The 24,059-nt window shown below is 41.6% G+C and overlaps 2 protein-coding genes across 5 annotated transcripts; one reads left to right on the top strand and one right to left on the bottom strand.

Moving 5' to 3' along the window:
* Positions 1-183: 183 nt before the first annotated feature.
* On the bottom strand, positions 184-10,148 carry wdtc1 (WD and tetratricopeptide repeats 1). Its single transcript, XM_085365269.1, has 16 exons — positions 10,011-10,148; positions 9,361-9,503; positions 9,196-9,279; positions 9,051-9,097; positions 7,823-7,934; positions 5,939-6,126; positions 4,799-4,981; positions 4,561-4,655; positions 4,343-4,458; positions 4,176-4,251; positions 4,001-4,097; positions 3,737-3,907; positions 3,403-3,638; positions 2,999-3,164; positions 1,922-2,114; positions 184-1,772 (listed from the first exon to the last, which is right to left on the bottom strand). The coding sequence occupies exons 2-16, from the start codon at positions 9,424-9,426 to the stop codon at positions 1,575-1,577; spliced, it is 2,028 nt and encodes a 675-aa protein (XP_085221395.1). The 5' UTR covers positions 9,427-9,503; positions 10,011-10,148; the 3' UTR covers positions 184-1,574.
* A 3,172-nt stretch (positions 10,149-13,320) lies between these two features.
* Positions 13,321-24,059, top strand: cep85 (centrosomal protein 85). 4 transcript variants are annotated; one of them, XM_085366291.1, is made up of 14 exons: positions 13,321-13,409; positions 14,306-14,364; positions 14,469-14,600; positions 18,077-18,864; positions 20,511-20,641; positions 20,744-20,861; positions 20,978-21,163; positions 21,635-21,787; positions 21,883-22,037; positions 22,148-22,265; positions 22,713-22,763; positions 22,857-22,964; positions 23,202-23,340; positions 23,455-24,059. In XM_085366291.1, exons 2-14 carry the CDS (start codon positions 14,325-14,327, stop codon positions 23,616-23,618), a joined length of 2,283 nt encoding a protein of 760 aa, XP_085222417.1. In that variant the 5' UTR covers positions 13,321-13,409; positions 14,306-14,324; the 3' UTR covers positions 23,619-24,059. The 4 variants fall into 4 exon arrangements, with proteins under 4 accessions (XP_085222417.1, XP_085222415.1, XP_085222416.1 ...); XM_085366289.1 differs by having other exon boundaries at positions 23,097-23,340; XM_085366290.1 differs by lacking the exon at positions 13,321-13,409 and having other exon boundaries at positions 14,201-14,364; positions 23,097-23,340.

The raw sequence follows: 24,059 nt of genomic DNA, 5'->3' as shown, positions 1-24,059 counted from the left end.
CATCTGCAAAACACTTGCTTTTCCAGCCCAGCGTTGTTGCTACAGAGTTACCTGCAGTAACTTCTCCCACAGATGGGTCACCTCATTAGATGAGATGCTCATTTAACTTGCTTGTGATGTACCGTGCTCGCATTTGTTGCCCGACAGTCAGCAAAAAGTGCGGACACTGACGAACGGGGATCCTCCTAACCTAGATAAAACTAAGTGCTACTGTACGCGTTGTGTAACCGCCAAGCTAAAAAGGGCAAACAGATGAAACAAACAATGAATCAAAAGGATACTAAGGTGGTGTTCAATAATTTTTATTCTTTGTTCTGTTTGCCACAAAGGTCTTACAGGATTCCTCAAAGAAAACAGAGCATCTCAAATTAATGAACAAATGAAAACGAATGGAAGCCTTAGTGATGCATGTAGCTGAGGACTCCATTCATGAACATTTACCCTATCTAAGGGTAAAGAAGACCCAGCGAGCACTGGATGGCTTGTGGCTGTGCTGTTTTATTGCCCTGCATCTATGCTCAGAGAAGCCTCATGCAAGCAGGACTGAACACCTGGCTGCAGCAGAGGACTAATGCTAGAGCCACGCAGCTAGTAGGCAGGAACCCTAAAGCTGCCCCCTCCCCCCAAAAAATGACATTGACACTTCATCTCAAATGATGTGAAATCAACAGGACTAGAAGAAAAAAAAAAAACTGTATTAGAAAGCTGCTTTCTTTGACCTGTCAATAATCTATTGTAAGAAAAACCTCTTAACTAAAAGGAGCCAAAGTTATGTTTCAATGAAACAAAGAAGTCTAACATTAATCCTTGGCTGTTTACGTGACAGATGGCAACCTTTGGCAGAATAACCCCTTGTTTTTTTTTCCTTCTTCCTCCTGACAGTTGTAAACTAAAAAAGCATATAAATACATTTCATTAGAGCAACTCTGGCAGCGTTCACAACTTAAAGAGCGAGTTAATTCTAGCCTTCCAGTGGCCAAAACTCCAACGGAAAATAGGATTGAGGCTAACTTAAATAACTTGGGTGTGCAGCCTTTCCGAGATGAGTGGGTACTGTGACGCTTTGCTCTGTCTGCCGAGCAGACAGGAGTTGTAACAAATACACCGTTTTCGGGTCAGAGATCTTATTCTGACCACGCGGCCACACGCCGACCTGAAAATAGGCCACCAGATACGCGCCTCTCCAACATAAACCTGAGGAGCGATGCGTGCTGAACTCCTCCTTCTTTGTGAGAAAGTGGGGGAGTGAAGTTTGAAGGTGCTCTCCTCAAAGTCATCCCACTGCCACCGCAGGGTGGAGGGAGGGACGGGCTGAGGTGTTGTAGGTGCTTCGAAGGGGTGGAAGGGTGCTGTCGCAACCCTCCATGAATTTCTCTACCCCCAAAAGTGGTCTCCACCAGTCCTCTCACAGGACAGGGGAGGGTGATGCATAGTGCAGAGATGTGACACGACATTCACTCAATGTTCTGTCAGACGGGGCTGGGGAGGAGGGCGAGGGGATTTCAGATTCAAACAGGAGCTAGTAGAGTGCTTTGCTTCCTAAAATCCATTCTGCAGAACAGATGACTATTTGCTTAGCTGGGCCTGCACTGTACTTGTCCCTCTGAGCTTTCTTCATCGTCTGAACCATCTGGACCGACACCGCGCAGGCCTGTGATGCGATAGCCCATGTTAAGCAGCATGACCTCCAGCGGATCCGCGTTCATGCGCCGCTGATTAGCCTGAGCAGCTCCCTCCATGTCTTCCACCACACGCCCGTTTTCGCTGTCTGTCTGCGGTATTTAAAAAGAAAAAAACAAAAGAAGTGATCAAATATAATTCCAACAGCATGACACATCTTTTTAATGAATGGCATCTCCTTAACACACTCCCAAAGCATGTCAAGACCAAGTCTGCGCATAGAGGAGTTTCCTCTGTTTACCTCTGGCCTGGGGTTCCATAACCGAACGACAGGGTCGATACCGCTAGTAGCCAGGAAGCAGTAGCTGGGGTGCGGCTGTAGGCAGTTGACTATGGACTCATCCCCCTGCAGGATCCTCACAAGATTGGTTGTTTCTTTTTCCCAGATAAAGAAAGAGCCATCGTCTGAGCCGCTTACAATATACTGGCCTTTGCTGTGGAGAAAAAGAATCCATTCAGACCTGCCTGATGAGCCATGTTCCTGGGACACAAACCTTTTACGGGGAATTTAAATATTTACTCGGAAAATTGTGCAATCGTTTTACATTGAACTTCTTTCATAGAATGTCAACTTCACTGTGCAGATGTGTACAGTACTGAGAACAGCTGAGGTGAAGGTTAAGCAACAGCAGCGTGCCATTTTCTACCGTCACTCAGCATACAGTACCTCCTTTGGCCCATGGTATCAAAAACCAGTCTCGTTAAGCTGTTGGAACTGCACTCACTAATCAAACACATCATAAAGATTTGTGTTTATTTAAAAGGTAAACTAAATGAGCCACAGCGTGAGTTGGTGTTGATTAGAATATATTCTGACTGTTATAACGTCATGGGAAGTAGACGATTTAGTCACACTTTTGAACAGCAAAAACAAACAACTGCTTCATAGGCCAACATCTAAAAGTACGACCGACTCTAAAGAAACTAAACAACTTGTTTAGATTGAGGAACTGTTGATTGTGTAAAACTAATAGAACAAAATTATGTTAAAATAAAAAAGGCCAAATAGTAATCAAACAAAGCTGTTAATCAGCCCCCAAAAGCTGCTCACACATGCTAAAAATATGGCTGAGATTCCACAGCTTTGTAATAAAGAACACTTTACTCCTGTGCAGCTACTTTCAAAGCTGTTTGAGCATTTTGCTGCAAAAGAGGTTTGACTAGTTACTGAGTGCAACAGTGTTAATGTGTAAAGGCTCGGCTTTATTTATAATCGCTTGAGCACAGTGTGTCATTTAGATAAAGATCACGTTACATTTCAAAGCTCACGACTGCCCCCTAGTGATGACACAGCGGCCTGGCAACGAGATTAACCCACCTTCCAAAAAAGTTGGCTTCTTTGATGTCAGTGGTGGTGTTACAGTGACCGCAGTATCTGTGTTTGTAGTCAAAGCTGCGCTCTCTCAGCTCCAGCTCATCTTCAGGAATGGACTCTTTCCGACTGAACGAGTGGAATCGGATGGAGCTGTTGGCCTTTTTGTCTTCTGCAGTTATAGAAAAAACTTTTTTTTTTTTTTACTGTAATTCACACAGATTTTAAAACTAAAATATACACAAAGAAACGACATGTGTACTACAAAGCAGGTTTTTTAGTGAGCATACAATCATTGTAAATAATGGCAATTATCCAATGAAGTGTGATATAAATGTTTTTTTCTAGATCTGTGTAAATTCTCTGAGAGTTACTGAAAATTAGCCAAGAGCTATTTCTTTCTTTCCCACCTGATTCTGACTTGGAGTAAAGAGCAGCCTTGATGTCTTTATCTAAGGCATCACAGGCACTGCTGTGCGCCTGCTCTGGAAACTTCCCTTTGAAATCGTCCAGACACTCCAGAGCCTCAGCCACATATTTTAGCTCAAACAGACACCGTGCCAGCCTGAAATGTGCTTTCAGATGACCGGGGTTTAGACTCAGAGCCTTCAGACAGTCCCTGAGGGCATCATAATGGTCTCCATCCCTAAGAATCACATAGAAAAACATAAAGACTCAGGGTTTCCAAAGGTTTTAGAATTAAAAAAAAGCATCATTCCTCTGCACTAAAGCAACGCCGCGTACCACTTGCGTTTCATATAGGCCGCAGCTCTGTTCCCGTACAACATGGCGTTGCTGCTCGCCTGATGAATGCCTAAACTGTACAGCTGGATGGCCTGTGTCCACTGCTGCCGTGCAAAAGCATCATTAGCTTGTTGTTTTATCTTCTCCAGGTGAGGAGGGAGGTCATTAGAACTGAAAGACAAAAGGGAAAAGCAGATATTTTGACATAAATTCAAATGTATAACCTCAGTCAATAGACGTGTAGTGGAAAGAGCCGACGTTTACCTAGACTGCATTTTGCTCCCAGTAAAGTGAATGTGGCCAGCTGGCAGGTGAATTCCATTGGAGACGCCGTTTGTCGTCTTTCCATTCTGCACATCTCCTGGAAAGCGAGAGATTCAATAATCGGCATTCTTCATGTACTTTGGAGTTAGTGTGAAACTCAGTGTTTATTATCTACCTGTTGACGATTGGCATTTCTTTGGAAGCAAGAATGTATATGGCCTCTGTTTGAACGTCAAGTCAAACAGATACACCTGCAAGAACCATAAAGAGATAGTAAAAGGATCCCATAAGAATGCCTCTGCGATTCTCACATGGTTCCCTCTCTGTTTGGTGATGCATTACCTGTTCCCCGCCCATGTTAACAAGCAGCTCGGTGCCATCAGGACTGAAAGTAACATAGGTGGCAACCAGGACCCTCAGGCGGTTATTGTAGTCAGGGAGTTTCACCGGCAGGTGACCTGAAACATTCAGTCAGATGGTAATGGTATTAAACCACAGTCCAGAATATAAATGCACCCATTAAAAGAATTTGATTCCAGACAATTTATCTGTATACACACCTGCAACATAATACTGCCCAGCTCCATCTGGGATGGGCTTCTGCCTTTCACAGAATGTGTGCACAGCTGCCGATGTGCTTTGACTCAGAGATTTCCTGTGTGAGGAAGAAAAAAAAAAAAAAGTTCGGAACTTCCTTGTCAAAACTTGGAATGCACCACAGAGTAACTACAAAGCGCTTTATTTGACAGTTTGCCGAGTACTCACTACCACAGAATAGCATGAAAAAGCCAAACTCACCTGTAGTTGTGTATCATCCTGATGTCGTACAGACGTACAAAAGGCCCATTGGCTCCCACAGCCAGGTAGTTGTTGTCCCGTGGGTTAACAGCTAAACATTTGGCCTCGACGAGCTGACCACAGAACTCTGTGAGATCGATCAGCACCTCCGAGTGTTTACTGTTCTCCCTCAGGTCGTATTGTCTGCAGTGAACAAGGACAACATGCACATATTACCTTGGCAAAACCACCCACTACCAAGTCTAAGGAGCTTGGAAAGAAAAGCGTCTGGACTTCTTTACGTTGCTTGAAGACGTTTCACCTCCTATCCGAGAAGTTTTTAAAAAGAGGTTTTTACACCATTACAAAGATTTTTTTTTCTTCACAGCAGGTACTAAGCTAAAAAAGAAAAGCAGAAACAAACAAGATTGATCCACACAACACACTCATTGTCCCACATATTTCTAACACTGACCCCAAGTGACAGTAAACAGCTACAACATGTAGATGTGGGTCTACAAACCTGCAGGCTACGAATGCACCAACATGCTGTGAGCTTTGATCACACTGCAGATTAAGGCTGGGCAATATGGCCAAAAATATTTATCACGATATATATTTGAAAATTTGCGATAACGATATAACTGAAGATATAATTGACGGGAGACAAAATACTTTACAACTCCACAACTTTATTAGTGGAAAAAGAACCCCCATCAATGCATTTTGACTTAAACAAGCAGCGGTTTTTATGTGCATTAAAGCTATATAAAAATTTAACAGTGTAAATGCAAATTCCTTGCTGACAGTTTGGCCCCACAATGAGCTCACCCGTAACCCTGGCTGATTGTGACCCACACCTGTTTTCACACTTTGGCTCATGTGATTAGGTAGAGGATCATCAGGGGGTCCTTTGTCCCTCTTTGGGGGGGGGACACTCCCACTGGGTTTAAATCTGAGACTCTCCACCTTTTGACTCTTAGAACTGAAGAAGCTTCTCGGATGAGAGGTGAAATGTCTTCAAGCAACTTAAAGAAGTCCAGACGCTTTTCTTTCCAAGCTCCTTAGACTACGATGACCTGGATGACTGAGAACCTTCACAGACACCCACTACCAACATAACATTTGACTTTAATACATTATTGATCTCTTTGGTCTAACCTGATGATGCCGTCCTCCGCAGCACTCCAGAAGGTGTTGGGCCACATGGGTGCTGTGGCTATGCGTTTAACTCTGTTTGTATGATCAGAAAACATATGGATGGTTTCCTTCACTGTCAGGTCATGCACGTGGACTTTTGTGTCGGCTGCACCCGTTACCAAAATTCTGTCCCCGGAGTGAGGCAAGAACTGCATGGACAAATAAAAATACCAAAGTGAACTGATAAGAACTGAGATGCAACACTTTATTGGCTCATATTGGCACTGTTGACATCAGGCGACCAGCTGATTAGTAAATAAGCTGACAGAGTCCAACGATCATCTGTAGGGCATGTTCGGTTTAATAGTCCTCACATCTGAGACAGATATGAGGACTGTGTTTGATTCTGTACTCACTTAAAAGTACCAAATAATATACTTTATAATAGGAGGTAATTAATAATAATGAAGATCAATTTGTTACACTGCCGTTTGAAAACCTGAGCTGTAAACACTGGCACTGACCCAAAATCTTACAAACAGCGCATCCCCACTAAGTATACACACACAATGTTTGAGAAAGGCTTAGCTTTGAAATAAATGGTGATATAAATGTCAATAGTCACACACAGGACATTGTTATGACATTTACAAAGACTTCTTAAGCTGAATTCATAGTCCAATGTTTGTATCCATTTACATAGCTGTATGGCTACACAGAGAAGAGGATTATGGGAATTCAACCAACACTGAGGGTGCAGAGGCACACTTGCTGCAGTTCTCCACAAAAGTGTGCAAAATGAACAGGAAAGAGAACACCAGTGGAGTTCATCACGAGGAGGAAGAAAAGGAAATAAGACATCATAAAATAAATATATATATATGTAGGGGTGGGCGATATAAATGATATACGATAGAAACGATATAAATTTGGCCAACGTTAGAGATTTTGACTATACCACGATAGCGCATGTTGATGATGTCATCAAGCTGCGCCTGTTTTGACCGAAAGCGTCGTAGCGGCTGCAACCATTATCATCTGCAAATTATGCCGGGCGACAGTCATAGCAAAGAGATGAAGCACTTTTGAAATATGGGGAAAGCCAAAAACTGCGCTTCCTCCACTTCCGTAACATTGATTCATTAATGCTGATTTCTCTCGCAGCTGCAAATTCCTTTCTGACAGTTTAACCAAAAGGCATTTCCAGTGGAAATTGGCCGACAGATCCTGAGCATAACATGTATAATATCCACAAAACTTAAAAGGAGGTTATACACACACAATACAGTAATATTATGTTGAAGCACAGTACGTATTACTCTGCGAGGTTCCCAACTACGGTAGCCATAATGCTCCGACAATCCATAAAGCGGTGCGGCTTCACAGCTTAGCAAAGTCGTACTAAAACATTTTTGACAGATTTTTGAGCGCCGTGTACCACATAAAATCGGTTCGGTAATAATAGTAATAATAGTAATAACGATGTGGTGTGTATCTGACGGACGAAAGCTAAACCAGTTCCACACCACTGAAGTTGCAGCATTTTTACAAACCAATTCTGGTTCATCTGTTTCATTCAACGATTCTTCTCATTCTCCGTCACCGCCATGCTTTTCCCACCATGTGCGTATGAAAACAAAGGCACTGCGTATGCGCATTTTACCCATATTCTATCGCGATACTTCATTTTCTTATCATTGCCTAACATTGTACCGGTATTACCGTGAACGGTATGATAAGGCCCAGCCCTACTGCACATCACAGCGAAAATTATTCTCTGCCATATTTTCGTAATTAACCTTGAGGAAGAGCAACAAGGCAGCCTCAATTGTGCAATGACTGCAGTATTAATATGTTTCTAAGCTCAGGCACCATCCAGTACACTGTAGAATGTGTTCTCCTTACCTTTACAGAGAATATGTTAGCCGCATGACCTGTGTGCATAGTTGTTAGCTTCTTGTGCCTGAATGGATCCCAGATGATGGCATGTTGATCATCCGAGCCTGAAGCCAGCAGACTGAGTACGAGGAAAAAATAATAACAATTCAAAGAAGCCAAGCAGCATTTCTTTAAGGTATGCACCTTTTTTTTGTTGATTTATTACATTTACACGTTATATTACAGGTATTAGAACTAACTAATAAGCAGTTGGACCTGTGTTGCTAGATTCACTTTAGAATGGATGCAATATCTTTATGTTAAACTGATCCCTCCTGGTGTGCTGAAGGTGTCAGATTACGAAAGAAGCAGACTCACACCACTGATAAACATGGCGAGTGAGACTACTTTTACTAACTAGTAGACAATGTTGGGGTTGTTACTAGGAAAAAAGTAATGTATTAAACATTACTGGTTACTTTTCTTAAAATGTATGTAGTACATAAAATTACTGAAACACACTGTCACATACTTAATTACCAGGCAACTAATATAAAACTGAGGTTACAGTTCCACACACCAACACAAAACCCCACCCTAATGAGGACACAAATACAATCTTTCTTTTAGTTTTCACATATGAAAACAAAGTCAACAACACAAAACAAAGTTGAAAGGGTCTTCAAAGCTATCGCCACAGTGATTCTACTGCAAAAATATGTACAGGTAGAAATGGAGTCTGCAAGCCTGACTACACATCACTGCCTTTTAAAGTTCAGGCTTTGGCTGCTGGGCTGGGATCGCCATACAATAAACTTTGACATTATTCTGGGTTTCTTGTCTAGCTTTGTGTATAATGCAGATGTTTCTGTCCTACATGCAGTTTGTCATCATGGCACTCTTGTCCTTTGGTGCAATAAAAATAAAAGTAATAACCATATTTCTGCTCTTTAAAAGCATTAAAAAAAAGTTTTCTTCTTTCTAGCAGCCAGTTGCTCAGATAACTGAAGAGCCTTTGTAATTCAAGTAACAACATAACTGTAACTGTATTGTAATTAGTGAGTAACGCATTAAATTACTAAAATAAGATATAATGTGATTATATTATTACTTTGCAACACGTTAGACCCAACACTGATAGTAAAACTGTGACATTTAAAATCCAAGCAGGAAGTGAACAGGATGCAAACCTTATCTGGACAGATACAACAGAAATTCACTGTACATACAGGGTTCACAGGGTTTGATCACTTACTCTCCACGTTCGTTCCACTCCAAACAGTTCACACAGCCTGTGTGGCCCTGTTGAAATAAATGACATTGAGGGTCAGACGAAGAGAACAAAAGAAAAAAAAGTGTCCCAATGTGTTTACAGAAAAATATGTCATGTTATTAGTGACCTGAAGCTCAGCCTCCAGTCCAAGTCTCTTGATGAAGGGGTCAGTCACATGGTAGAACCTTTGGAAGCTTGCAGCTCTCTTGTCCTAAAGACAAAAGAGCACATCTCCATCAGACTCTCCATCAGACGGGGATGATCACACTGGCTCTGGACTGTTCTTACATACCCTGATCTGCCTGTGCAGGATATCTCTGGAGATGTTGGCAGTAGTCATGGCCTCACCGCAAAACATAAATTAGGTTTCGAGGCTGGAGGTTTCCAAGGGTCAGAGATCAGGTTTCATTTACTCTTTTTTTCCTTGTGACCAAGCTGTAAAAACGCAGAATGGATTAAGGCAGAGCAGAGACTTGTTAGAAGACAGAGACTTTACACCGGTATAGCGTCAATATCAGCTTTAAACAGAAAAAGGAAAAAGTCGACATTAAACTCAGGCATGTGATTTATTCAGAGATTTTTTGTTGCTCATCTGACATAGGCACAAAACATACCGCTAGCTGGTCTACAGATAGTATTTGCTCCCGTTACCTACAAAGCGACTTCATTAGCTAACCAGGCTAATGTTAGCAACGTAGCTCTGGGAATACAACAACTGACAGTTTTGCAAAAAACTAACAATTATTTAAAATCTAAAGCCCCATTAGCCTACGAGAATGGTTAACGATCCGTGCACAGGGCCTTTGAGAGACCTGTCGTTCATCAAGAAGCTGGCGTTAGCGTACTGGCGTTACCTTGCTAGCTAAACAAAACATCCACTTTATATAACGTTAACATTTGCAGCGCTTTGGTGATAATTTACAACTGTTAAACAAAACTCACCGTTTCCCTCGAGCTAAGCAAGCCTCTGTCAAGAAATGTCCATTTAGTAAAAGTCACAAATTGCACTCCGTGTGACTTTGTTGACAGAATACTCGCTAATACCTTCGCAGACCTGAACACAACCCTCCTCCACTGCACATAAGCACGCAACTTTGTTCCGCCAGCTGAAAATACACCAAACTCTTCCGGTCTGTTTGGACATCACAATAAAAGCATTCCAGAATAAAAGCATTTTCAAGTAACGTTTAATAAAGGAGCACTACAACAAAGAATGTAACATATATTTACCAAATGTTTAAGCAATACATAGTATTATTTTGTAATTTGATGGTAATCTTGAAGGAAGAATTTGTGAATAGTGTTGTGCGGGTGAATCATGTGTAAGTAAGGATCCTGACTTTGAAAATAGGGATGGTGTACACGAGGTAGTGAGACCTGCTATGATGCTGTGATGTGTGATTTGGAGATGGTGACACTAACATAAAGACAGAAGGTGGCGCTGGAGGTGGCAGAGTTAAGGATGTTAACGTTTTCATTGGTAGAGACCAGGATGGGCAGGATTAAAAAACACGTATATCAGTGGAACAGCTCGGGGTGGAGGCAAAGTTAGAGAGGCAAGGCTCAGATGGTTAGCAGAAGAGGGATAGTGGGATAGTGAATATAAATCTGCCAGGAAGGAGAAAAATAGAAAATCCCCAGAGGAGGTTATAGATGTAGTGAAGGAGGTCACGCAGAAGGTCAGGCTAACAGAGGAGGATGCTGGGGGTAGGGTGAGATGGAGCCAGATGGTCTGCTGTGACGACCCTTAAAGGCAGCATCAAAAAAGAAGATTTTGTAAATGAATGAGTGAAAACAATAAGAGTAATTTTATGTACTTCACACAGTGAATGAGGAAGGAGAGTTTCCTTATGTAAAAAAGCAGTCAAATTAAGAGGGCGGGCAGAGTTTGTAAGTGACCAAGCAGACCTATGTGTTTATGAGTGGAACAGTCTGAGTTCAATTAAAACAACCTGGGATATTTACAACCCACTGAGTGATAAAGTATCTGACTTTGTGAATTATGGTATGAATACAAACAATACAAACTCTCTCATATACATACATATATATATATATATATATATATATATATATATATATATATATATATATATATATATATATATATATATATATATATATAAAAATAATAATGATAATAATAATATTTTATTATTATTATTATTATTATTTGGCTTTATTTTATTTTTAGGTCTGTCTTTTCTGAACTACTTTTAAAAAAAGATAATAGTTTCAACTTTTAGTTTTTCTTTAACAGTAAGATTGTTAAACCTGAATCTCATTGCATGTGTTTTTACAACCCTTAAATAATGATGCAGCAAAGTAGTAAGTTTAATATTCAGATATTAGAGTTCTTCAGAAACTTTCGAAACTCTAAAAGAACATAAAAGTTGTCCGCTGTAATAATAGTGTCTTTAAAGTTTGTAATGATTACTTGTACTTTTTCAGGGGTCAGTAATACTCGATTCTGCTCTACTCTACAATTCTATGGTTCTTTTTTCAGTTCTTACCAAACTTGGCTCAAAAAATGGAAGTGAAAGTGTGACATATGCTGAGTTTGTTTGTTGCTTTATTGCAGGAAGTTGAGAAACTGACATTTGTAATACTCAACATCTGCCATCATAGGGTAACATGTGCAGCAAATTAGGATTTTCTTTTTGAAATTTGACACTTGAGAAATCAGAGTTTTGGCACGATTGTCAGCTGACAATTTCACGTGCTAGCAGTATGTGGTATAGTATATTATTCTTACTTTTGTATCTATAGTACTGTGCAATTGTTTTAGCCAGGTGAGGAAAAATGCTGGAAACAAAGAATGCTTTCAAAAATGGAAGTGTTAATCATTTATTTTCCTTCTGTCTCTTAATGTAATCCCAGACACATTTGATGATGTTGAGATCAGGGCTCTGTTGGGGCTATACCATCACTTCCAGTACTTCTTGCTCTTCTTCACGCTGAAGATAGTTCTTAATGACTTTGGTTGTATGTTTGGGGTCATTGTCTTGCTGCAGAATACATTTGGGGCCAATAAATAATCATTTATATTTCTGAAAGCATTTTTTGTTTACAGCAATTTTCACATCTGCCTAAAACCTTTGTACAGTAGTGTATATAAAAAAGAAACAATAACAACAATAATATCAATAAGGTCACCAGAACTGCTTTCAACTACTGAAAAATTAAATAAATAAATAAAATAAAACATAAGAACATTTTTATATCAAACTGACTCTGACAGATTGCTCTATGCATTTATGTCAAGCAGGTTAATCATTAACACTCTGTTAACCAGATTATCCAAAGGATCATTGGATTGAGCCACTACCAGAGTCCTTAACCGCACATGGAAACTTGAACATCTATTGAAATAACTTAATTGGCTCTCAGTTCAACACTGAATTATCTTTAACTTCCTTCTATTTAACCCAGCGAGACCTCTCATGTCATCAGGCGCAGATCTTTTAACTACTCCTAACCACACAGCAAAGTGTGCTTTCAGAAACTGTGGTCCTGTTCTTTGGAACGATTTGTCCGCTGACCTGAGGTCAATTATAAGTGTGTTTACATTCAAAAGCAGACTCAAAACCCTTTTTACTTTCATAGACTTACACTGTATGTGTTTGTGTGTGCGTGTTCGCTTGAATTTAATGTTTTTGTAACGTTTTCTTTTGTTGTTTTTATTGCCTTACGTACAGATCCGTGTAATTTTGATGTCTATCTTTTATAGGAAGAACATTGAGTTTACGTGTACTAAAATGTGCTCTACAAATACAATTCCTTGACAATTCATTGACATTGACCTCTTGTGTTTAAGTTTACAGTGTTCACATCAGTGCCAATCAACATTTTGTAGTCCAATTTAAGGTATTTTAAATATGGCTTCAACACATTTTAACCCTTGCGAAAGTCTTCTTCTAGGTTATTCTTGCCTTCTCTGTGCAACTTGGTTAGATGCGTTCGTTGTGTGTTGCTGTAGTGGTTTTTTGGCCACATGACAAGATAAAAATTCTGTGAATTAATCTGGCTCAGAGGTTAATATTTCACGATATTACACCAGCACCCATAGTTTTGAAGTCGGTGTGTACCATCAGTGGAGGTGTAACAAGGTGTATGCAGAAAACTCCGCAGCGGTTTGTGAAGCAGCACCCACTCCCCGAATTTAGCGGGCGGCGCTGTAATATTAAACAAGCTTCCACCGTGTCTTTGCGGGGTTGTCTGCCATCAGAGGAGATCAGTTGGCTAGCGGAACAACAGCAGCAGCAGCAGCAGCGAAGGGTTCAGATTCAGAGCCCGAGACCGAGATTTATCACTGTATTCAGTCCTTATCTGAAACCGAAGGTAAAGTAGCCGTTCTTTCAGCGTGAAGAACCGGCTTATCTACGATAATGTGCACGGTAGGCTGAAGTCAGATATGTATCGTGGATGTGAACTCAGGAGTCTAAGAAAACCGTAGCGGTGTTAGCTGTTAGCTAGCTTGTTCGGCGGAAACGGATTTGTCGTGGATTAGCTAAAATGCTTAACGGTGTAGGGCATCGCTGCTCAAATCTTAAACGAGTTGTTTGTGTGTGTGTTTTTCTTTGTAACAAAATAGGTAGATTGGGATAGCAGTAATTGGCTCATTCGGCTGACTAACAAAAATACTTTTAGTACATTCAGTTAAGCGTGTACTCGTGTTTAGCTTAAAGCGTTCCCTTGCATCAGTAGTTTCCTTTAAGAATTAGCTACAGAAAATGATTAGTTTGAACAACAGTGGGGGGTGTCTTAGCCTTTTGGTGCCCACCATCATTACATTCTTTTCTCACCATTGATTTGGAAGTTCCTATAGGGTTCCCGTAGGGATAGAGATGTTTGTGTAAGACATTATGTAACGAGAAGACATGTGCTCGTGTTGTTATTTTTGTTGCTACCCAGAAAAGTGTGTGTGGTGGTTGTTGATGGGCAGATGAATTTGATAGGCGAGCAGATCAGTCAGTAGCTAACAGCTGCTGTGTCCTAGCCCGTGACCGTCCAGTTCATAATTACTATGTGCAGACAGGCTTTCTACGGTGGGCACAAAAGTCTGCCAGCCTCTGTCAAATTATTGTTTAAAATAGATCGTTAGTTGTTCAGCTGTTTGTTTAAGTGAGGCAAAGTAAACAAATTTACACATGTTCCAATTTAAAGCTATTCCATGAGTTTGATCACCTGTTCAGTGTCCCGTACCATACAATAATGCTAATTCCTTGTCTCCACAGGTAACTGGTCTTTTATGGAATGACCACCTCGCAGAGATATATTGAATCCAAACCAGCGGGTAAGTTGACACGCTGCTGTCACCATGCATAAGCCCTGCATCATTTCCACATGTGTTGATGTTCTGCTCTGCTGTCGTTGTCCCTTTTCACAAATGTGCATTAGCCCGGTTTGCTGACATGGAGTGGCAGACGCCAGCTGTGTCAGAGAAGTTCCAAAGCCGTTTTGGCCGCCGGCCCGGAACATCAGACAGCGGGGACACTGGTCTTGGCACATCAGCATCTGACAGTGCAGAAGGTGATGACTTTTGCTTGTTCTTCCTCTGCCTGTAGTGCCTGTTGTGTAACATTGTTTTGAAGACTGTCTCACTGCAGTGACCTGAACACATCCATTAAACAGTGTTGGGTTTGTTTTTCTAATGGTTGTGCACCCTTAAACCTCTGTTCTTTAAAATTGCTCACTAGAAAGTTGAGCGCAGTCATGAAATATTTAAATTAGGTAATGCTTGGCACTTAACAATTTTGGGGAGATGAAGCTGGAACACACTGTGTTGTCCATGGTGTTGTTTCTAGGTCTATTTATAGGGTGATAAAATGTTCATGATTCACCGCTGATGCCTGGGACATTTACAGAGATACTCCCCAGCCAAAACTGACCCAAGGTGCAGCTTGTACTGCTCCAGAGTTGAGGTTAAGTGAGAGGAGATGTTTGAATGCCAAGGCTGTACCTTGCCTGTGGCGGGAATATCACTGCTTTCACATTGTTCTGTTTAAAATGGGAATCTCCCAATGGTTTGATAGCTTGTGTGTGCATGCACTAGTGGAAAAAATAATGGACTGAAAGGCTGTGTTTAATGGATGGCCAGCTGGGATGGGTGGTCCCTGTTTCCAAAGGAAACATTACAAAATAATAGGCTGCAGAGTAGCAGCACTGTAGGCTTTGGGCTGGTATTTATGGGTGGATTGCCAGGCAATTGTCAAGGACAAGGAAAAATATTAGTGAGGTGATGGTGTCCCAGCACACTGAGTAAACTGATGGTTATTTTGGTGCTCTCCCTGTCACTATGGTGAATTAAACAATCTCTGCTCCTGGCTTTTTATCAGTTAGCTTTAAGAGAACCTGTGGAGTTCTTTTTTTTTTTTTTTTTTTTTTTAAATTATTTAACCAGGAAAAAATGTCTTCAGAGTGTCCTGGCCAAGAAAGACAACAGTACAGTCAGTGGAGCATAAAACAAATAACACACAAGCAGAGATACAATAAGAAACAACCAAAACTTTCAAACTTCCAGTAAATACCAGTTATTAGTGTTAGTAGATGCATGCGTTCTGTCTTTGAAATAAATGAAAGCAGATGCCATTGAGGTGGCCAGGGTTATCTTACACCTCCTGAACATGTTAATCGCTGAGCTCGGCGCTTGTAAGACAATATTCCTATAACGGTCAGAGCTGTATTCAAGCGAATGGTTGGCAGGCTTGTTATTAGATACACTAATTGCTAGTTTTGCATTATTTTGTCCAACCCTCCACATGTTCATGTATTGAGTTGTGTTCCCTGAGCAAATTTCGTTTATAGCAATAGTTGTAAGCTATTACAGAGCTAAACTAGCAGCACTGACCCACTGTACAATCCTGAGTAGTTTGAGTGCTTTTCTGGATTTTTCTCTGGAAGTTTTGGTTTCCTGCCTTGGCTCATATCATATTCTCAAGATGTCAGTTTGATACGTTGAATAAAGGTGAAATTAAAATACAAAACAGAAGTCTCCAGACATTGTCTACAGTTTTGTGCTCTCCTTCAACAGACAGTTGTCCACTCTGTTCTCACATAGGCAAACTTGGAGCTGAGAGACTTTTCATTGGATGATATCTAGAAACGTTTCAGGCTATAGTGCATGTGGGAAACTGGCTTTAATATATCCAGTAATGCAGCTATTAGGCTTTTTTCCAACCACCTAGACTGATGGCAGTGCCTATAAATATAGCAGATAATTAGGGTTTGGAATTAAACTGCTTCCAGTTTAGCACCAGTATCAAATTGTCCAGTCCATTGCATTCTTGTGGCTCCAAGCTGATCAGTGCCTTTTAATCGGGGCCTTCATGATTTCCTGACTTTTGCATATTTTATAGAGGGACATCAAACTCATGGAAAAAGGTTTTTGCACATCATAGTCACACACAGGCCTTCTAAAAAAACAAAACTCTGTTTCTAAACTGTGTTCAGATTCAGGTATAGTAAAACCTCTGTGTCTAAGCTGAAAAACTATGTACTTGGATGATTGATCATGAATCAATGAGGGTATTGATAAAGAATCAGACCAGCAGGCAGAAGAGATAATGACATTGTTAACAATGATATCTTATCAGTGTCTTTCACTAAAAGCTACGATAATGAGTTTTTAGAGTCACCGTGAAGTGGGAAATACACTCGATTTGGTATACAAATGAACAAGTTTTGGGTTTTTATGTCTTTGGGTAGGAATGTGTGTTGAGCAAACATCTAACAAAGGTTGTTCTTGCTGAGGAGTTCAGACATGTTCTAGCCAGTCGTGATTCAGTGGAGCCTTGAGGCGTCTTTTATATCAGATGTGTTATGTTTTTTAAAAAAAAAAAAAGTTTGTTCTTTTTTTCCCCCCACCCTATTTTGCCATGTTTGCTGTTTATTTTTGTGTGCAGTGATTATTCAGGGTGTCTTAATTTAAATCAGTTCTGGTTTAAGCTGGTAAGAGGTAGAAGTATCCCATTCAGTATTTGACTTTGGAGGTACACGTGTGATGTGTGGTTCAGTGGGAGGAGGCAAGGTGCTTAAATAAGCGGCACCCACAGATTGCTCTGTAACTTGAGAGGTGGGCTATAAATACCCCCTAACCTTTCCTGCGTGTGCCTGTTTGTATGCGTTCGTTCAGGGCTCGGTAAAGGCGAGGTCTTCTGTTGGAGGACAATACGGCTTTGGGCTTGCTCGTCGGGCGGCTGTCAGTCTTGGCTTCACAGGTTGTTCTGTTGCTCTCAGGAAATGCAGAAGACTGTTCTGTGTTTTGATTTAAAGCGTTCTGCCGCTCTGCTCACTTCCGCTCGTTGTTAGAAAACATGCCACAGCCTCTAACACGTTTGCTGTGTTCGAGTGACTGCCCAATTTTCAGACTTCAACACTTCTCTGAGGTTTGTAGTGCTGGTAAAACAGTTGTGTAACGTGTGTTGAGGATTGTGGAGATGGCTGGTGTTGGGTTTTCCTGTGTTCCTAAAGTCATTTATCATCTCTGAAGCTTCCAGATTAACATTGCTGTATCTGCTTGCTTAGTAAAGTGGACTCTGTGTTTACTGAAGCTGTAGTACCCCATGTGTGTTGTCAAAATTTTGCTAATTATAGGGCTGAACTTTTTGTCTGCCCTTCTGCAGTAACATATTTTTATAGTGGGTTATAATTGTACATGTTTCAGGCAGGTATCAGCAGGTTTATTAACACAGTGAACACAGGAAATGTTTGTCATGTAACACGGAGCTCTAATTCTGTGCAGTGCTTTAAGTCTATTATAAGCCTATTCCCTGAGTTGAGTCAGTCAAAGCCATTTAATTCTTTCAGCGGTGACACCTCATCATCAAAGTAGGCCACCAGTAAACCCTGCTGCATCTACTTTACACTGCTGACTGAAAATAGAGAAAATGGCCTGCGGTAGCGCTCCAGATATTCTGCACTGGTTTAACAGGGAACATTTGTAGTGTGAGAGAAATCCTCTTAATGTTGTTTCTAATGTTTGTCTTCTTTTATTTTATTTTTTTAAGATTTCTGCAGTTCCAGCAGCAGCCCCTCTTTCCAGCCCATCCGCAGTCAGATCCCCATACCCACTGCACATGTCATGCCATCCACGGCCGGAGCCCCGGCCTCAAAGCCCCAGTCATGTGTCCAGGAGGACTGCCTGTCCTCAGCTGCAGGTCACAGATCTTCCTCTGGCTCCAGAACCCCAAGCGGCACCACGTCAAAGTCCTCCTCTCTCTCCAAATCAGCATCTTCGCCCAACTTGGATGCTGAAGTTGGCGTGGGAGGAGATCCCGTCGGGGTAAAGCCCGACTGCCTGAGTCGATACCGTAGTCTGGTGAATGGGCTGGACCACTCGCTTTTCCCAACAGACCATACGCGATTGGACGAGGGCCACAGGTTTGATACTCCTGCGGTGGAACCTACACTGAATCAGTCAGCCATTCTGGGTGGGTTATGCCCTGACATGAGACTCCGGTTACAGACCGGGATTAGAGACACTCCAGACTACGTGTCTGAGGCCTACAGAGGAAGTTTGGAGCACAGCTATAAAGTTCTGCCTGAAGCTAGGCCTGGCGTTCCTGGTACTGCAGAAGCCTCTAATCAAAGGGGCGGACAGCCTGGTGTGGCCGGATCTGCTGGAGTTTATACGAGTCCTCTTAGCCTTCAGACGCAGGCTCTGTTGAGAGAGCACGCAGGCTCCAAAGGTTATGAGCCGCTGCGGCAGGACAGATGCAGTGAACTTCCAAGCTGGCAGCAGCAACAGCAGCATAAACAACTGGAAAGCTTACGCTTGCAAATGGAACAAATGCAGGTATGTATCTCAATATAAAACATCTACTGCTGCAAGATTGTTGGTAAAGAAAGTGAGACCAACAAGTTTGGATTTCAAGTGTATCTTGTGACACTTTTTCCACACAATATATTTTGCTAGGTGGCAAAACAAAAAAGGCAGCTTTAAATGGGTTCAGATGTATCTGGGAAAATGTAAAAAACTGAAGATTTGTGGAGTAGCTGTTTGTTTGTAAAGATTAAAACTTGGCAAAAGAATAGCTTCTATACACAATGTATAGATTTTCCCATTTCTTTATTAATTACATATAAAATGTGGTCTAATACACATTTAAGTTTATTTTAAAACAGGATTTTAAACAGATCAATAACCAAAATTTAAATTTCAACTACTTCAACCAATTATATGCTGTCTGCAGATATATTTAATTATTCGATCTTTTGTTAACACTGACTTTTGTTATGTTTGGGAGCAGATGCTGACCGAGTGCCACTTTGAAGTGTGACTTTTAGCAGTTTATCAAATTTTCGATGAGCTGCATTCACTCATTTCTAATACATAACGTTATTTATTGTATTTTAAATGCTTAGATATAATTTTTGTGTCCTTTCCCAATAAGCGTTTTTGTCCTCAACATACATAGCCTATTTGACATTAACAAAAGAAGTAGATGACAGGCTCGTGTTCATGTTTCTTGGGAATATATTTGTTATGCCAGTTTATTTGTTCTGTCACTGTCAGGTGGCTAGCTGTGTGCAGATTTAAACCTGTTATGTTGTCAGCATAAATGTGGCGTGTGTGGCTCTAAAATTATAAGTATTTAATGTAAAGATGTTGGCACTAAAGCAGAAATCAAACAGGTACCAGAGCTTATTTATTGATCATAAGAATACTGATCAGCTCCAATGTTACCAGTTGTACTATTGGCAGTGAACAAATAAAGAAACTTGGTGTCCTTTACTATTGTTTTATTAATAATATATTGTCCAGTTTGTATTTCAAACTTTATAATTTGGGGTTTAGAATCAGAAGTTCATCTTCCCTGTTTCTATATGTGCGTGAAGGCCATTGGCAGCTGCAGCACAGTGTAGCACGTACAAAGCTACACAATGAATTATGGTTCCTAAAGTCATAAGTACAAGTCTTTTGCATATAAAGGCAGAAACTCCAGCAGTCTGCCGGTAGCTTGAAGGGTTAATGATTAAAAGTAACCGTTTTGTCCTGAGTGCACACATGCATGACGAGCATCACTATCATTGTCTTTGTCCTGAATCCTGTTAATTTGTTTCTTATACAACATCAACAGTGAAAGCACAAATCACCAAGTAGTGTTGATAAGACTAGTAGTACCATTACAACCTTAACATTAGTCATCTAAAGTTTTACTGGAAAACAAACACTGCTGGCACTGCTAATTATTTCATAGCACAGTGACCCATGACCATGTGATTTGACAAAAAAGTAGTTGTTACTTTCGTGTTGCATATGAATAATTGGAGGTTATTCATGAGGCGTTTGCAGTACTCGGTACTTTAAAGCACTAGATCTGTTGTTGCTAACCCCTGAATTGTGTGAAAAAGTGGAAAGTATGCAGGTGTGTCTCGTCACTTGTCCGCCACTGTCAGTTAACACTGACACGTAATACATTTCTCCCTCTCTTGTTACAGCTAATGGGTGGAGGAATGGGTCAGTACCCACCTCTATACTCAACACCGGTTCACTCTGAGTCGGGCAAGTGGGACGCGCTGGTCAAAGCCAGCGAGAGCCTGCTAAAGGAGAAGGAGCTTATCATTGAGAGGTAAGTGTTTGTAATGGGTTCACTGCTTTTATTAAATTACCAAAACAAAGCTTTGTGAATGTTTGTGTTGTTGTTGATGGTTGGACTTGGTTGTGATCGCAGACAAAAGCAGCACATGGCCCAGCTGGAGCAGCGTCTGAGGGAAAGCGAGCTGCAGGTTCACGGAGCCCTCCTGGGCAGAGGAGCTTCTTATGGAGATATGTATATGCTGCGTCTACAGGTTAGTAAAAACATGCTCAGCCTCCAGAAAGCAACGCTTAGGACTACTATACTGCTGTCATGTTGACTAACTGCACCCATATCTTACTCAGCTGAGTCTTTGATGTTGACTTGCAGGAGGCTCAGAGGGAGAACGCGTTCTTGAGGGCGCAGTTTGCAGAGCGCACAGACTCTGTTGTTCTGGAGAAAGCAGAGGCAGAGCGCAGACTCGCGGCAGTTGAGGCTGAGATGCGGCGACTGACCGAGAATCTGAAGGAAGCCTGCGAGAGGCACACGGAGGAGATGAAGAAACAGGAAGAAAGGGTTTGTGCTTACCCAACACGTCCTTATTAAGAGTCATGCACACGAGAACCACAATATCGAGACTGAAAACCTTTAAACCCTAATGATGGCCAATGCAATGGTTGTTTTTTTTTATATATAAATAAAAACCCTGCCCAATACTTTGCTCTAGCATGTCCCAGTATTTGATATTAGCTAACAGCAGAGCAAAACACTTGACGTCCTTGAGCCCAAGGACATCAAGTGGGAAGTTGTTGTCTCCCACACAAGAAACAATATGGTGTAGATAAAAATCGGTCAGGGTTAATCACTCGAAGCCTGAAGCACGCTTCCTCTTTTCATTAAACAAACTTCTTTGAAACTAAAAAGTAACAATGGGTTTGTCATTTTCCTTTATTCATCATCAGATGATTGAGAAGGGCTGTAATCAGTATTGAGCGGCACATTTGGGTACCGTAATGTTATCAGATTAACGTGTGTTTATGTTTGCAGATCCGCAGTCGAGACAAGCACATCAGCAACCTGAAGAAAAAGTGTCAGAAGGAGTCGGAACTGAAGAGGGAGAACCAGCAGCGTATTGAGACTCTTGAGCGCTACCTCGCTGACCTGCCCACCTTGGAGGACTACCAGAACCAGAACAAACAGGTTAGGACACTAAACTTTAACTCCTTTTCGTTTGCTCAGGTGCACATGTGTTAATCATTAAACCTGCTCATGTTTGTTTGCTTTTTTAAAATAAGCTGTTGGAAGCTGAACATCAGGTAGCAGAGCTAGAAAGGAAAGTAAAAGAACTGGACGACTGTCTGGCGACGACAAACTCGCAGCTGAAGGAGAAAGACTCATACCTGGAGGAGCAGAAACGCAGGGAGAGGGACCTGCTGACCACCATTACTGAGTATGTGTACTCCTCTCTGTAGGCATGTTATTTCTCCTCGCTCTCAGTGTAAAAAGAAAACCTAATAACTGTGCATAATGAGTGTTCTGCGTTATTTTTGTCTTCATCAGTATGCAGCAGCGGGTACAGCAGGGCCTGGAGGATGGAGCCAGACTCCCTTCTCTGGATTTTGAGAAGCTTAGAGGAGAGAACAACAGTTTGAAAGAGGAGCAGCAGAGACTCAAAAAGGTCTGCTTGGTGTGGTCTTACATGTGCAAAGAAGGTTCACCTTTTCAGATCAGGACAGAACACAAAGACAGGATTCAGAGTGTAAATATCACTGGATAAACTAGAATAACTAAGGACTATTTGTATGTAGGTTTATTAAAAAGTAATTTCTATCCCAAAGTAAAGATGCAGAAAGAACCCACTTTGTGCATTGACCTCAGATGACTCCTGAGCTTAGAGGAAGTTCATGTTCAGATGAGTTAGATTTACAGAGAAGTGAGTATTTCTCTGGGAAATGACTGTATTATGTGGTTTACAGCATGTTCTCTGCAGTGTGTACTGAATTTGCTGTGCTCATGTGTGCAAGTTAGATCAATAACATGGAAAATATCCAGCACACGCTGGTCGGTAACGCCTCATTGGTGCTTAAGTTGGTGTTGTTTTAATGCTCATTTCTTCTCTTTGCAGGTTATTGAGAAGCAACACAGGATGATGGAACAGCTTGGATCACAGATCCAGGTGTTTATCTCTTCACAGGGAATCTGAATGAGTGCGTGTTTGCTGTTTCTGTAGCGCGCAACATTTTTAAATCTTTTTTTTTTTCTTTTGCAGGCTTTGGAGGAGCAGATATCTCAGGAAGAAAGCAGCTCTCAGGCTCTCAGAGAGGAGGTGCTGGCCAAAGAGCAGAACGTGTTAGAGCTCCACACAGCCATGAAGGAGGTGAGCTATATTAACCACCATCTCCAAAAAAGCATCAACTTTCTCAGTTTCTGTTTAATTTAGAAATCAGACCTCTGAGTCCTCAATAAAGCTCGACAGTTCCTAACACCGATGCCGATCATTGTGTTGTAGCTGTCGACCCAGAACCAGGAACTAATGGAGCAGAATTTGACGCTGCAGGAGCAGATGAGCGATCCAGAGCAAAAGTACACTAACCAGGCTTCCTCTGTCCTGCAGCCAGCTGGGGCTAATCTCACAAAGAGACTGCATGCTGAGATTGCTTCCTGCCTCAGTGACCTGCGCTCACTGTGCAGCATCCTAACCCAGCGAGCCCAGGGACAAGACCCCAACCTGTCCCTGCTCCTTGGCCTCACTTGTAAGCACTACTCGAGTTTTTATTTCTGACCTTCATCTTTTTCACTGTAGTGTTGAATTTGATGTTTAAATTAAATGTAATCGAATGAGAACCAATTATGCATTGTTTTTCCAGCACCCCCATCCGTGGCGGAGCACGGCGAGGACTGGATGAATCCTGAGGTGCTGCAGAAGAAGCTGGTCGAAGTCCAGCAGCTCCGGCGCGATGTCGAGGAGCTGCGTAACGTAATACTGGACCGTTACGCTCAGGACATGGGAGAAAACTGCATAACTCAGTAACCTCGACAACCAGCCACGATGGAGGAAACTTGCGGGAACCTCTTCATCTCGGAGGACTCTTAACAGGCTTTTCTTCCACGCTTTGTTCCTGAATGTCAGAGGACTGGACTATAATTTCCTTGAAACGAGGACAAAGGAAAGCCCATATGGTTTAGCTTCTACTTCTCGACTGACTGCATGTCGAGTCTCAAGCCTGCCTGTAGCTCAGAGCCCCCACCTCCCCGCCCCCATCCCATTGAGTTCATCTATTTCAGTCCAAGGGCTAACAGAATATAACTTACCTCTAATACTTGATCCTTAAGCATTGTGTGTCTGTGTGTTTGTGTGCGCACGTGTGGGTTTTTTTTTGTTTTTATAATGATGACGACATGATGCTGTCAGTTACCAAAACAGTCTTATACTTTTTATTCCACTTTGGTGGAAAACTCTTTGTGTAGAGGT

Source organism: Diplotaxodon limnothrissa, linkage group LG11 (genome assembly GCF_057381915.1).
Source record: "Diplotaxodon limnothrissa isolate DT_005_m linkage group LG11, D_limnothrissa_male_GT1.1, whole genome shotgun sequence".
Taxonomy (NCBI): domain Eukaryota; kingdom Metazoa; phylum Chordata; class Actinopteri; order Cichliformes; family Cichlidae; genus Diplotaxodon; species Diplotaxodon limnothrissa.
Note: the sequence above shows the minus strand (reverse complement) of the source record. Positions and strands in the feature narration are given on the sequence as shown.

Bases quoted from the DNA above. Each gene is read 5' to 3' on its own strand.
- wdtc1 (XM_085365269.1), bottom strand. From the start codon at position 9,426: ATGTTTTGCGGTGAGGCCATGACTACTGCCAACATCTCCAGAGATATC. The intron at 3,908-4,000 runs GTAAACGTCGGC...TTTGTCTTTCAG, and splicing joins GGGAGCAAAATGCAGTCTAG to TTCTAATGACCTCCCTCCTC. The intron at 2,115-2,998 runs GTGGGTTAATCT...TTTTCTCCACAG, and splicing joins GAAGCCAACTTTTTTGGAAG to CAAAGGCCAGTATATTGTAA.
- cep85 (XM_085366289.1), top strand. From the start codon at position 14,325: ATGACCACCTCGCAGAGATATATTGAATCCAAACCAGCGG. The intron at 20,642-20,743 runs GTAAGTGTTTGT...TTGTGATCGCAG, and splicing joins AAGGAGCTTATCATTGAGAG to ACAAAAGCAGCACATGGCCC. The intron at 22,965-23,096 runs GTGAGCTATATT...ATTGTGTTGTAG, and splicing joins TCCACACAGCCATGAAGGAG to CTGTCGACCCAGAACCAGGA.